This window comes from Lissotriton vulgaris, chromosome 1_1, assembly GCF_964263255.1.
Source record: "Lissotriton vulgaris chromosome 1_1, aLisVul1.2, whole genome shotgun sequence".
In the NCBI taxonomy this organism is placed as follows: Eukaryota; Metazoa; Chordata; class Amphibia; order Caudata; family Salamandridae; genus Lissotriton; species Lissotriton vulgaris.
The window spans coordinates 683070475-683084041 of NC_141685.1; the positions used below are offsets into that span (position 1 = coordinate 683070475).

The 13567-nt window shown below is 43.2% G+C and overlaps 1 protein-coding gene across 2 annotated transcripts in view; it reads right to left on the bottom strand.

Annotated features, from left to right (window-relative positions):
* Positions 1-824: 824 nt before the first annotated feature.
* LOC147747656 (uncharacterized) overlaps positions 825-13567 on the bottom strand; it is a 624300-nt gene continuing 611557 nt past the window's right edge. For both annotated transcript variants that reach the window (XM_086936345.1, XM_086936344.1), the window contains one exon: positions 825-1566. In XM_086936345.1, coding sequence (XP_086792471.1) covers positions 1384-1566 — 183 coding nt within the window. In that variant the 3' untranslated portion in view covers positions 825-1383. The remainder of the gene's footprint in view (positions 1567-13567) is intronic.

A 13567-nucleotide genomic window follows, 5' to 3' on the forward strand; every position in this document is an offset into this window, starting at 1 on the left:
TTGGCTAGCCATATCGGGTCGACCACACAGTCATGCGCACTTAGCATTTCTCCAGCCGGCTGTATTGCACAGCATGGGTGGAGAACATGCACAGCCTCCCACTCCCTGTTCGAGCGCCGAGCCACAAGCGGACGGAGGCCGGCAGATAAGATAATTTATCTTTTAATGTTTTTCTCCCCCCGCCTCACCACTACTACCCCTTAGCAGCTGCTACTGGGCAAGACACACTACTTTTAAGGTAGCCCAATTTTTGACCTTTCTAGTGTAAGGTTTATGTTATACATACAGTCAATCCGTCAGTCAGTCTGAGGAAACTTCAATCGCTATGGTAAGTTTGAGAATACCACAAAACTATTATATCAAGCTTGGGTGTCGATGAATGAGTCGACAAAGACATTACATGACTTTACACAGAATTCAAGCCCAAACCTTAGATAATGTGGCTTTACAGAACAATTGTTATGACAAATATGAGGCAGCGATAGTTGAATGTTTATATTCCTACCCACTCCATTCCCTGAATACCAAAATCTTTCTTGGGGAAGAATGTATGGCCTGGGAGCAGGACTCCGGAATTTCATAAATGTATAAAGAAAATGCAGATTTTCGAGAATAATTGAGTTGCTTGCACCAAGCTCCAGTTCTTGCTAAAAAGGACTGCACCAGCTGCAAAGAGCCACATTCTCCATTGACCTTTGGTGGGAAACACTACTGTAATTGATCTACTGTTTAAATGGTGCAGGCAGTCTCGTCAAACACACTTCAAATTCGGAGCTGAGAATTCAAAAGATAATTTATATAACATTGATAAGGTTATAGCGGCCTTTAGTTTCATTCCAGTTTCTGTGCTTTGCTTCGAAATATGAGGAATACGTATATTGGCGTTGTTACTGGTGACGTTTTCATAGTTTCTCCCCGAAAAAGCAGAAGTTATTCGCTGACACATTTGAACACATTTTTTCTGTTTTGTGATGCGATTTTAGCAAATTATGCCAGCAGAAAACACATTTTATGGATGTCTGTTTCAATGCCAATTCGACATACACAAACTAGAAAATGTGAGGTGACTGACTTTTTGTGCAATGCAAATAAGATATTTATATGTTCTTGCTAATTAACAGGTGTAATGCCAGACTCAACATGCGATTATCAGTCACTTCCTGGAAGATGTCCAATGTAATTCTTCCAAAAATTATTTTGGGACATGTACATACACCAATACAAGAAATCAGTCTATACAGTGCCTATGATGAATATTATTGTTCCTAATGGAAATCATATCGTTTATTTATTTGCATAGCTTCTTTATACGTTTTATTGACAACTATATGTAGAAACTTTTATAACTATTAATATTGTTAGGTGAAATAATCTTCAAACAAATTAGTTTTTGAATTTCGCATGTTGATTTAGCCTAGTCTTTTTCTTCATGTCGTCGTCTCTCATAACCTTTAACACATCACCAAAAGTGATGAGGTTTTCTGAGGGTACCCCCGCATCACTTTCATATAGTTGCCTTCCAGAGAAAGGTCCAGTGGCGTGGCATCTGTCTGCTGTAAATTGTCTCTGTATGAAAACAAAATCGAAAAGAATGATTTGCATTGCAGACTTTTTTGACGAGTATGATTCCTGATTTAATTTTTTCTTCACATAAACAGGTAGTGATTACTCAAGAAAACCTTCATAAAATTAGGAATCTATTCAAGCAGGTTTTACATCGTCTTCTTCATTTGTGGATTATTCATCAAAATCCCAAAGTAATATGTCTGGAAAGGCATGTGAGCGATAGACTTTTCATGAAAACTCAGAAAATATGCTCATCATATTGTTTCTTCGCTTGAAGATATTTTTCTTTCTTAAGAATTAAGAAAATAACTGGGCCCCAGATAACAGTCCCTATTTTTCCTCATAAGTACCTGCTTTTTTATTTTTCATTAAAAAAAAAAAAAGTCACCAAAATTGCAAGTTGTCTTGATTGTCTCCTATCTATCACGGTTAGTTAAGGTTATCACATAATCCAAGCAGTAGCCATCTAAATTTTGCAGAGCGTTCAACATGGATAGGTGAATGAATATGATGTGATTTAAATACTGAAACAATGTTAAATATTGGAATATTTCCCTCCATAACGTTAATGACATACTGTTTGACTCTCTACACAATTCTGTTATTTGCCTTGATGGATAATTTACTGTCCTTTGATACTCAGAAATGTGTGATGTTTCACCCCTAATTTCCACAGATATCCCAGTCTTTTTAAGTACTGAGGTTAGGTGTGCAAGTTGGGTGTGGTAATCAATGGGAAACTTGTGTAAATACCATACAAGTTATGACTTTTTGGGTGTTAACCTCCTTTTTTATCGTAAGCCGAATGGAGCACACCTGCGAAATAGGTCTCTGATAGAATATTGATTCCAACAATATCGATAGACATACATTTCGAGTGAAAAAATATTGATTACAAAACTATGTTTTCCTTATACTTATAATGGTAAATACAAAAGTATTGGAAAAATAGTAAGGCTTAAATATTTTGATATTTTAATATATAACATAAATGTAATAGAAGTATAATACAATAAATAGAAATAAGTAAAAATATATCTATATGTAATACTATATATAAAAATATAGTTATATAAACATACACACATAAATATATATGTGTGTGTGTGTGCATATTTATATATACATATATACAATACAACACTGTTATTAAAAAATATATTTGCCCTTATATAGAGTTTTTGGATTTGCTACTCTAAAAACAATACATATATATACAATTACAATTCAAATGAAAAACTTTAAATACATTACAAAATTAAATCAATATAAAAAGCATACTAAAATATTCAAAAACAACATTGTACAATAAAATACATATATGTATCTATAAATATTCTAAAAGTAAACAAATAAAATAACAATAATATTGGTTATATTTAAACACTAACAACATTAAAATCTGGTAATCTTACATATACTATACCTACTCTAGTCAGTGCAACAGTACAGAAATTGCTGGACTCCAGAGGGGTAAAACTTACTATTCCCACTCCAGACTGTGCAACGGTAGGGAAAGCATTGTATTCCAGAGGGAGAAAATGTACTATTACCGCTACAATCTCTGAATGAGTAGGGAAAGCAGTGGACTCCGAAGGGATAACATTTACTATTACCCCTCCAGTTTGTGCAACAGTACAGAAAGCATTGGACTCCGGATGGGTAATATGTACTGTTCTCACGCCACTCTGTGGAAGAGTACAGAAAGCTTCTGACTTTGGAGGGATACAATGTACTATTCCACTTCCAGTCTGTGCAACAGTAGGGAAAGTGTTGGACTTCAGTGGGTTAAAATTTACTATACCCACTCCAGTCTGTGCAACATTAGAGAAAGCGTTGCACTCCGGAAGGGAAAAATTTACTATTCCCACTCCAGTCTGTGCAACAGTAGAGAAAATCTTGGTCTCTGGAGGGGTAACATTTGCTATTCCCATTCCAGTCTGTGCAACAGTAGTAAATGTGTTAGACTCCGGAGGGTAACATTTACTATTCTCACTAGAGACTGTGCAACTGTAGGGAAAGCGTTGGACTTTAGAGGGGGTAAAATTGACTATTACCACTCCAGTTTGTGCAACCAACGGTACAGTGCTGGACTTCGGAAGGGTTACATTTACTATCCCCACTCAGTCTGTACAGCAGTAGAAAAGTGTTGGGCTGCAGAGGTGTAAAATGTATTATTCCAACTCCAGTCTTTACAACAGTAGGTAAAGTGTTGGCCTCCAGAGAGGTAACATTTAGCATTCCCAGTCTGCGTGACAGTAGGAAAAGTACTTTACTTCAAACACATAACATATATAAAACATAGCCCTATTATTTTAAAAGAAATATAAAGTACTTAAACTTAACTTTAGTAATTAACCAGCCATTAGATAAATAAATATATTGCACCAAGTTATGAGAACCCAAATCCAAGTATGATGAAGGAATGGGCAGAGTGCAACCTGGAGTCATCAAAAAGACTAGTACAGATCCTAGTAAAATACGTCGAAATGGACGAATCGAGTTACAGAAACAGATAGACAAAATTTATGAGGAATTAAGAAACATGGGGCAGACGGATAAAATAACAAACATACACGAGGAAATGAAAATGAGATTGTGATAGGAGGAAGAGAAAATAAAAGAAAGGGAAATCTACACATTCCAAAGGAACAAGACAGATTATGAAACTGGATAGGTATTTACATTCTCAAAAAAGTATGATTTGTTAAAGATGTTCAAATTTAAAACTAGGAATGAACAGACTGCAAGTACATCTACCAATAGAGAAAGATTAATAAATACTTCAAACTCTGATTTGTGCTCAGGGGTGGAAAGTGATTCTGAGTCAGACCTTTAGCACCCTAGAGATGGATAGTTGCCACAGAAGCTCTCATTTGCAGAGGAATTAGATTTTATATGCAAAGATCGGCGGCAAAACCTCCGCCCCAGGACCCAACTTGGCCAACATTGATTTAACAAAAGCAGAAGAACAACTTTCAAGTCTGGCCTTGTCCTGCTGCTCAGAGAGCAATTTTAATAATGCAAAAACAAGGATGGATGTCTATAAATGTGTCATAAAATTGAAATTAAAACATACCACCTATTAGGAAACAAAGACAATATGGCAAATAAAGGGGACAATGTGAATGCCCAATCATCAGCATTTAATTGTCAGAAATGCCTCTTCTAAGGGATATGCAAGAAGTGGCGGAAGAGAATGACGCTTCTAGTTCACAATGGGAGGAACTGGATAATAAAAGGAATAGTAGTTTGGATAGTATTCCCGAAAGCCCGGCATCCAACAAAGGCGCATATTGCACACTGTTCAAACCAAAGTCAACATTTAATCCAATCACCCCAAGGGATTCAATGGACATTTTTAATGAGCAAGTAGTATCTCAAATTAAACAACTCAATCATAGAATACAGAACACCAAGCTCAAATATAACAGGTGAAACCACCAATATGACAATTGCTGAAAAAATTACAGACCAACAACCAGATTGTAAATTGTAATTCCGACAAGGGTGGTATCATTGTAATTTGGTCAAAGGAGGAGTACACTAAAGAAGCACTTTTGCAACTAAATGACAGGACGTGCTATAAAAAGAGCAATGCACTAAACCTGAAAGCTATTATTTACAACAAATACTATTCTAAACTACTAGCCTGTAAAAGTGCGGGCCTAATCAGCATGCAGGAATACAAATTCCTTAAAAAGGAAAGCCCCACTGTGCCTACAATATATTTTATCCCAAAAGTACACAAAAACCCCTCCAAGCCCCCTGGAAGACTCATTATTTCCACACGAGACAGTTTACTGGAACACATCTCACAGTATGTAGACTATTTTCTGCAGGAGTATGTCCAGACATTGCCTTCGTACATCAAGGACACCAGTGACTTTTAGAGAAAATGAAAACACTTCGGGTGGAAAAGCAACTATTTACTCATAGCCCTTGATGTAACGTCATTATGCACAAGTATAAATCACAAAGATGGACTAAGAGAATTGGAACACTATCTGAGCAACAGACCAGCTCAAATGTCACAACATAGCAAAATGCTGGTCGGTATGGTCAACTTCTGTCTCAATAACAATGTTTTTATGTTCCATAATATGTTGTATCAGCAAATGTGTGATGTGGCCATGGGGACCAGCTTCTCCCCCAGCTACGCAAGTCTTCACATGGGCTGGTGGGAGGAGCCGGTTCTCGGAATCGCACACAGTATGTATATGAAAGACAATGTCAAGCTATGGATTCTTTATATAGATGATCTATTTATTATTTGGAGAGGCACAAAAGATAAGGCATTACAATTTGTAACAGCAATCAACAACAATGAGAATAACTTACACTTTACAGCCACAATCATTGATGAATCCGTAAACTTTCTTGATGTACCAGTGTATTTTTTATATGACAAAATTGAGACCAGTGTTCACTGCAAAGAGACTGCAGGCAATTCACTATTGCATGCAAACAGTGCCAACCCCAGGCACATGGTTGAAAACATCCCCTATGGGAAAATGCTAATATTAAAAAGAATCTGCAGCAACAGTGAGGATCTAAAAGCAGCCCAAATAGCAAGCAAAGCAAGTTTTTTTTTATAGAAAGAGGCTACTCACTGAAAACAGTAAATGGTGCAATCGCCAAGCCCATCGCGGTACAAAAGGGGGTGGTGGTGATGGACGGAGCATCTGAATCAATCAAACACTCACACCCAGTCAAAAGATCTGGGTTTAATCCATCACCGTTCTTTAGCCCACTCTGCCACCCCAGTTCAGACATGGATATATGCAAATCAGTCTGACCCTGTGCCTCATGGGAACAGTGCAGCCCGAACTGCCAAGCCATGTCTTCCCTGGACCGGAAACAAGCTTCCGAGGACCGGTTTCTGGCATACCTGCCGTCTTCAGCCCGGCTTGCTTGAATCCAGTGGCAAAGTGAGCAAGGGACTCACGTCTGAGTATACCCTGCCACACTTATGGTGGCCAAAAGCGGTACAAAAAGGGGTGGTGATGGACGGAGCATCTGAATCAATCAAACACACTCAGTCAAAAGATCTGGGTTTAATCCATCACCGTTCTTTAGCCCACTCTGCCACCCCAGTTCAGACATGGCTATATGCAAATCAGTCTGACCCTGTGCCTCATGGGAACAGTGCAGCTCGAACTGCCAAGCCATGTCTTCCCTGGACCGGAAACAAGCTTCCGAGGACCGGTTTCTGGCATTCCAGCCGTCTTCAGCCCGGCTTGCTTGAATCCAGTGGCAAAGTGAGCAAGGGACTCACGTCTGAGTATACCCTGCCACACTTATGGTGGCCAAAAGCGGTACAAAAGGGGGTGGTGATGGACGGAGCATCTGAATCAATCAAACACTCTCACCCAGTCAAAAGATCTGGGTTTAATCCATCACCGTTCTTTAGCCCACTCTGCCACCCCAGTTCAGACATGGCTATATGCAAATCAGTCTGACCCTGTGCCTCATGGGAACAGTGCAGCCCGAACTGCCAAGCCATGTCTTCCCTGGACCGGAAACAAGCTTCCGAGGACCGGTTTCTGGCATTCCAGCCGTCTTCAGCCCGGCTTGCTTGAATCCAGTGGCAAAGTGAGCAAGGGACTCACATCTGAGTATACACTGCCAAACTTATGGTGGCCAAAAGCGGTACAAAAGGGGGTGGTGATGGACGGAGCATCTGAGTCAATCAAACACTCACACCCAGTCAAAAGATCTGGGTTTAATCCATCACCGTTCTTTAGCCCACTCTGCCACCCCAGTTCAGACATGGCTATATGTAAATCAGTCTGACCCTGTGCCTCATGGGAACAGTGCAGCCCGAACTGCCAAGCCATGTCTTCCCTGGACCGGAAACAAGCTTCCGAGGACCGGTTTCTGGCATTCCAGCCGTCTTCAGCCCGGCTTGCTTGAATCCAGTGGCAAAGTGAGCAAGGGACTCATGTCTGAGTATACCCTGCCACACTTATGGTGGCCAAAAGCGGTACAAAAGGGGGTGGTGATGGACGGAGCATCTGAATAAATCAAACACTCACACCCAGTCAAATGATCTGGGTTTAATCCATCACCGTTCTTTAGCCCACTCTGCCACCCCAGTTCAGACATGGCTATATGCAAATCAGTCTGACCCTGTGCCTCATGGGAACAGTGCAGCCCGAACTGCCAAGCCATGTTTTCCGTGGACTGGAAACAAGCTTCCGAGGACCGTTTTCTGGCATTCCAGCCGTCTTCAGCCCGGCTTGCTTGAATCCAGTGGCAAAGTGAGCAAGGGACTCACATCTGAGTATACACTGCCACACTTATGGTGGCCAAAAGCGGTACAAAAGGGGGTGGTGATGGACGGAGCATCTGAATCAATCAAACTCTCACACCCAGTCAAAAGATCTGGGTTTAATCCATCACCGTTCTTTAGCCCACTCTGCCACCCCAGTTCAGACATGGCTATATGCAAATCAGTCTGACCCTGTGCCTCATGGGAACAGTGCAGCTCGAACTGCCAAGCCATGTCTTCCCTGGACCGGAAACAAGCTTCCGAGGACCGGTTTCTGGCATTCCAGCCGTCTTCAGCCCGGCTTGCTTAAATCGAGTGGCAAAGTGAGCAAGGGACTCACGTCTGAGTATATCCTGCCACATTTATGGTGGCCAAAAGCGGTACAAAAGGGGGTGGTGATGGACGGAGCATCTGAATCAATCAAACACTCACACCCAGTCAAAAGATCTGGGTTTAATCCATCACCGTTCTTTAGCCCACTCTGCCACCCTAGTTCAGACATGGCTATATGCAAATCAGTCTGACCCTGTGCCTCATGGGAACAGTGCAGCCCGAACTGCCAAGCCATGTCTTCTTGACACTAGACAGGGCAGAGCTGCTAAGTGAAAAACAAAATAACCCTATGGGTGACTCCAGTCGGGCTACAGGCAGCAATTACCCTAGAAAAGATAAAAAAGCAGCCAATGAATTTAGAATAATGCTAGGCTTCAGTAATCAGGAGGAAATCCTTAGGAATATAATAAAACATAATGGCCCCTAGTGCTCAGTGATCCGGTGATTGGGCACGTTTTACCCAAGAATGTGTCCTCATGTAAAGCATCTGGTGCTATGTATAGAGCTCTGATACCCAATGCCGGGTCAAGTTCGCGCTATGTAAAACTTCGTAAAAAAAAAGAGTGTAGCAATTATATAGGGGACCCTCTATGAGAGAAAGAACCAGCCCTGAGGTGATTGAGAGGACAAAATGGCTGATGCAAGGTATGGGCTTTTACAAATGCAAAACTTGCAAAGCCTGCCAACAGGGTCTTAACAAAACAACTTTCATGACCCCGTTTGGCAACAAGAAACGTAAAATCCCAAATATCTTGACTTGCAAAACCGAACACGTGGTCTATGTGTTGGAGTGCCTGTGTAGTTTACTGTACATAGGGAGTACCAAACTCCAAGCACATAAAAGAATACTCCAACACATGAGAGCAATCACCAACCGAGACAACATATACCCAGTGGCGCAACATTTTAAGGACTACCATAATTCAAATGTACAAGATCTCAAATATTGCCTCATTGATGCAGTGCCACCGAGCAGGAGAGGGGAGATAGGGAAAGCAAACCACGTAAAATAGAAACATGCTACATTTTAGAGCAAGAGTCCAAACAGACAGTTACCTCAATATATAGTTAGAAATTAGCATTTAAAAAACCTTAGAAATTCACTGAAAAAAACATGGGTTTCAGGGACGTTATAGTTAGTTGGACATTTCACTCGTACAAAATCAGAGAAATTCTGCAGTTATAGTTAGTTCAGCTAACTATAATTCTCGCCCCCGCAATGCACTTCTGATGACATCATATATTACATCATTCATGAGATGGTCAGTGACGTCACTGATGACATCTCAAATGACATCACTGATGACATCATCCAGGGACTGTGTGTTTCTATAAAGTTTAAATATGTTTTTTATATATGCCAAGGTGTATTGAAGAATGAGTGGGCGTATAAGTGTCTGGATGGATGATTTAGTAGGTGCGTGACTGACTGTATAAGTGAGTGATTAAATGTGTCTTACTGAATGCATGGGTTAGTGACTGATACAGACATTCACACAGTTTAGTTTGTCAGTTGGTGTGTAAGCGGTTGCATGGGTTGGTGAGTAGCTAAATGAGGATCTATATGGGTCATTGATTGGTTGTCTGAGTATCTGTTTGGGTGCCTGAGTGTCTGGGTGGGTGTCTCTTCGGGAGTGACTCTGTGCATAGATGTGTGAGTGGATGATTCACTGAGTGTATGGGTTCAAGAGTGCATCTGTGACGGGCTGTATGGGTGGGTGAGTGTGTGTATGGGTGTGTTGTTGAGTGAATGGATACCTCTGTGGTACATGTTTGAGTAACTGCCTATGTAAAAGGCAGTATATGTGAGTGTTGGAGTGTATAAATGACTATATGTGAGATTGATTAATTGTGACAGTGGCTGTAAGGATCAGTGTGTGCTTGTATTAGTTATCGTATAAGAGTGTAAGTATGAGTTAGTATATGTTTGAATAAATGAGGTGGTGTGTGTATAACTGTATAGGTGAGCAAATGGGAGTGTGATTCATTCTTTGCATGACCGACTAGGTGTGTGAATAACTCTATGGATGAGTGGCGGTGTGCGAGTGTCTGTATAGATTGTGAGTGCATATGATAATGCTGTATTGATGGTTGACTGCATGTATGAGTGACTGCATGGGTGAATAATTGGATGTGTGTGTGTGTAGACTAGGAATTAGCGAGTGGGTATGTACCAACTGGTATTGGTGTGTCTATGGTTTTGAAAATGCTAGTCTGCATTTTGGAGGGGGTGTATCAAAGGTTATATTAGAGTATGAGAAGGAGATGCATCAGATTATCACGTGGATGATGTCATCAGTGATGTAATTTGAGATGTCATTAGTGATGTCACTGACCATGTCATGACTGATGTAATATGTGATGTCATCAGCAGAGCATTGCGGGGGCGCGAGTTATAGTTAGCTGAACTAACTATAACAGCCGAATTTCTCTGGTTTTGTACTAGTGAAATGTCCAACTAACTATAACGTCCCTGAAACCTGTGGTTTTTTCAGTGAATGTCTAAGGTTTTTAAATGCTAATTTCTAACTATAATGTCCCTGAAACCTATGTTTTTTTCAGTGAATTTCAAAGGTTTTTTAAATGCTAATTTCTAACTATAACGTCCCTAAACCCTATGTTTTTTCAGTGAATTTCAAAGGTTTTTTAAAGGCTTATTTCTAACTAAGCCTACAATGGAATGACATGTGAATAAAGAGGAAGAAAAGCGCAGAAAAAAGCAAGACAAATGCAGAAAGAGGCAACAGAAGTCCAGAAAGACGAAGAAACCTGGAGGAAGAAGCAAGAGATGTGCAGAAAGAACCAACAGAGGAGCGGAAAGTCCTCCTGTGCCCCAACTTTTTGCTGACGGGTAATAGTGGTAAGTAACTCTGACAAGGCCTATAGCCAGTGCTTTGCTAAAAGACACTTAGAATACAGTGAAAACACCTACATACTCTAGGGGACACTATGCGGTGTGGTACCCCTGTGATTAGCATGACTTCCTCTGTATTTGCCATGAGTTAGTACCTGGGTCATTGCATGAGTACATGGGTACTGACTGGATGATTAGAGTTCTGTTAGGAGAGTGCATTGTGAATTTATAAGTGCTTGGGTTTTGGTGGAGTGATTGGATAAGTACATGGTACTGGCTGGGTGATTGGAGGAGTGCATGGTTAGTGACAAGGAGATGGCTGGATTGCATCATTAGTGCTCAGGGGATTGTAGCAGTGCATGAGTTAGTGCCTGGGTCATTGCATGAGTACATGGGTAGTCACTGGATGATTACAGTGCTGCAAGGACAGTTCATGGTGATTCTATAACTGCTTGGGTTTTGGCGGACTGATTGGATTAGTACATTATGCTGGATGGGTGATTGGAGGAGTGCACGGGTAGTGACAGAGGGATTTCTGGAGGGCATGGGTACTACCTGGGTAATTGGAGGAGTTAATCAGTAGTGTGTAGGTGGTTAAAGGTCTGCATGGGAAGTGCTCAGGGGATTGTAGCAGTGCATGTGTTAGTACTAAGCCTGGGCGTAGTTCGCGTAGCCGCACTCCGCGAGCTACGCGAAGATGCACTTGCACTCCGCGAACTACGCATAGCTCCGCGAGCATGCGTAGTAGCTTGCTTGACTGGTTTGCGAGCCATTTTTCGTCTTCGGGAGCGCCGTGGAACTCTGACACCTGCTCGACACCACATCTCCAGACGTTGCCTTCCTCACGGAAACATGGATGAACGCAAACTCAGCGCCCGACATCGCCGTCGCCATCCCGGACGGATACAAGATCACCCGGAGAGACCGCGTCAACGAGACAGGAGGAGGCATCGCCATCGTCCACAAGAACACCATCCGCATCACGAACAACTCAGACGACACCCTCACAGCCGCTTAACATCTTCACTTCCAGATACACACCGACCCCAAGACCACACTCAGAGGCACCCTCATCTACAGACCCCCAGGACCTCGCACACAATTCAGCGAAGACATCGCAGACTTCATCAGCCTGCACGCCCTCGCCTCCGCTGACTACATCCTCCTAGGGGAACTCAACTTCCACCTGGAGAACAACAACGACAACACCACCACCACCCTGCTGGACAACCTCGCCAACCTCGGACTCATGCAACTGGTGAACACCCCCACCCACTACGCCGGACACACGCTTGACCCAGTCTTCTCCTCCAGCAAGTACATCTCCTTCAGCCACTCCACCCGACTCCACTGGTCAGACCACAGCTGCGTCCACTTCAGCTTCAGAAAGACCACGACTCACCACCACCCGCAACAGGTTCCCCGCAGGAACTGGAACAAGATCACCACCGACCAGCTCACCACTTCACTGAGCCAGAACCCTCCCGCCAGCTCAACGGACCCCAACCAAGCAGCCAACAACCTCACACAGTGGATCACCAATTGCGCTCGCCCAACCAGCCTCGACCACTCGCAGTCCGGCTTCCGCGCCAACCACACCACCGAGACCGCCCTCATCGCAGCCACTGACGACATCCGAGCCCTGCTCGACAACTGGGAAACAGCGGCCCTCATCCTCCTGGACCTCTCCGCAGCATTCGATACGGTCTGCCACCGCACCCTAGTGCAGTGCCTCAGGAACATCGAAATCCAAGAGAAGGCACTGGAGTGGATCATCTCGTTCCTCATCGGAAGAACTCAGAGAGTCCGCCTCCCCGTACAGATCCAAGGCCACCGAAGTCATATGCGGCGTACCACAAGGATCATCACTCAGCCCCACCCTATTCAACGTCTACATGAGCCCCCTCGCAGCCATCGTATGCCAACACAACCTCAACATCATTTCCTACGCTGACGACACCCAGCTGATCCTCTCCCTCACCAACGACCCAGGAACCGCCAGAACCAACCTACACGAAGGGATGAAAGACGTAGTCGAGTGGATGAGGAACAGCCGCCTGAAACTGAACTCAGACAAGACGGAAGTCCTCATCCTTGGATCATCACCCTCCGCCTGGGATGACTCCTGGTGGCCCCCTGCCCTGGGCAGCGCACCCAAACCAACGGACCACGCACGCAACCTGGGCTTCATCCTGGACTCCTCCCTCTCGATGACCAGACAAGTCAACGCCGTCTCATCATCATGCTTCAACATCCTACGCATGCTCCGAAAGATCTTGCGATGGCTCGCCACCGAAACCAGGAAGACGGTCACACAGGCACTCTTCACCAGCCGACTGGACTACGGAAACACCCTCTATACCGGAACCACGGCCAAACTCCAGAAAAGACTCTAACACATCCAGAACGCCTCCGCACGACTCATCTTGGACATCCCCCGACACAGCCACATCTCCGGACACCTGAGAGACCTTCACTGGCTCCCCGTCAGCAAGAGAATCACGTTCCAACTCCTCACCCACGCACACAAGGCCCTCCAC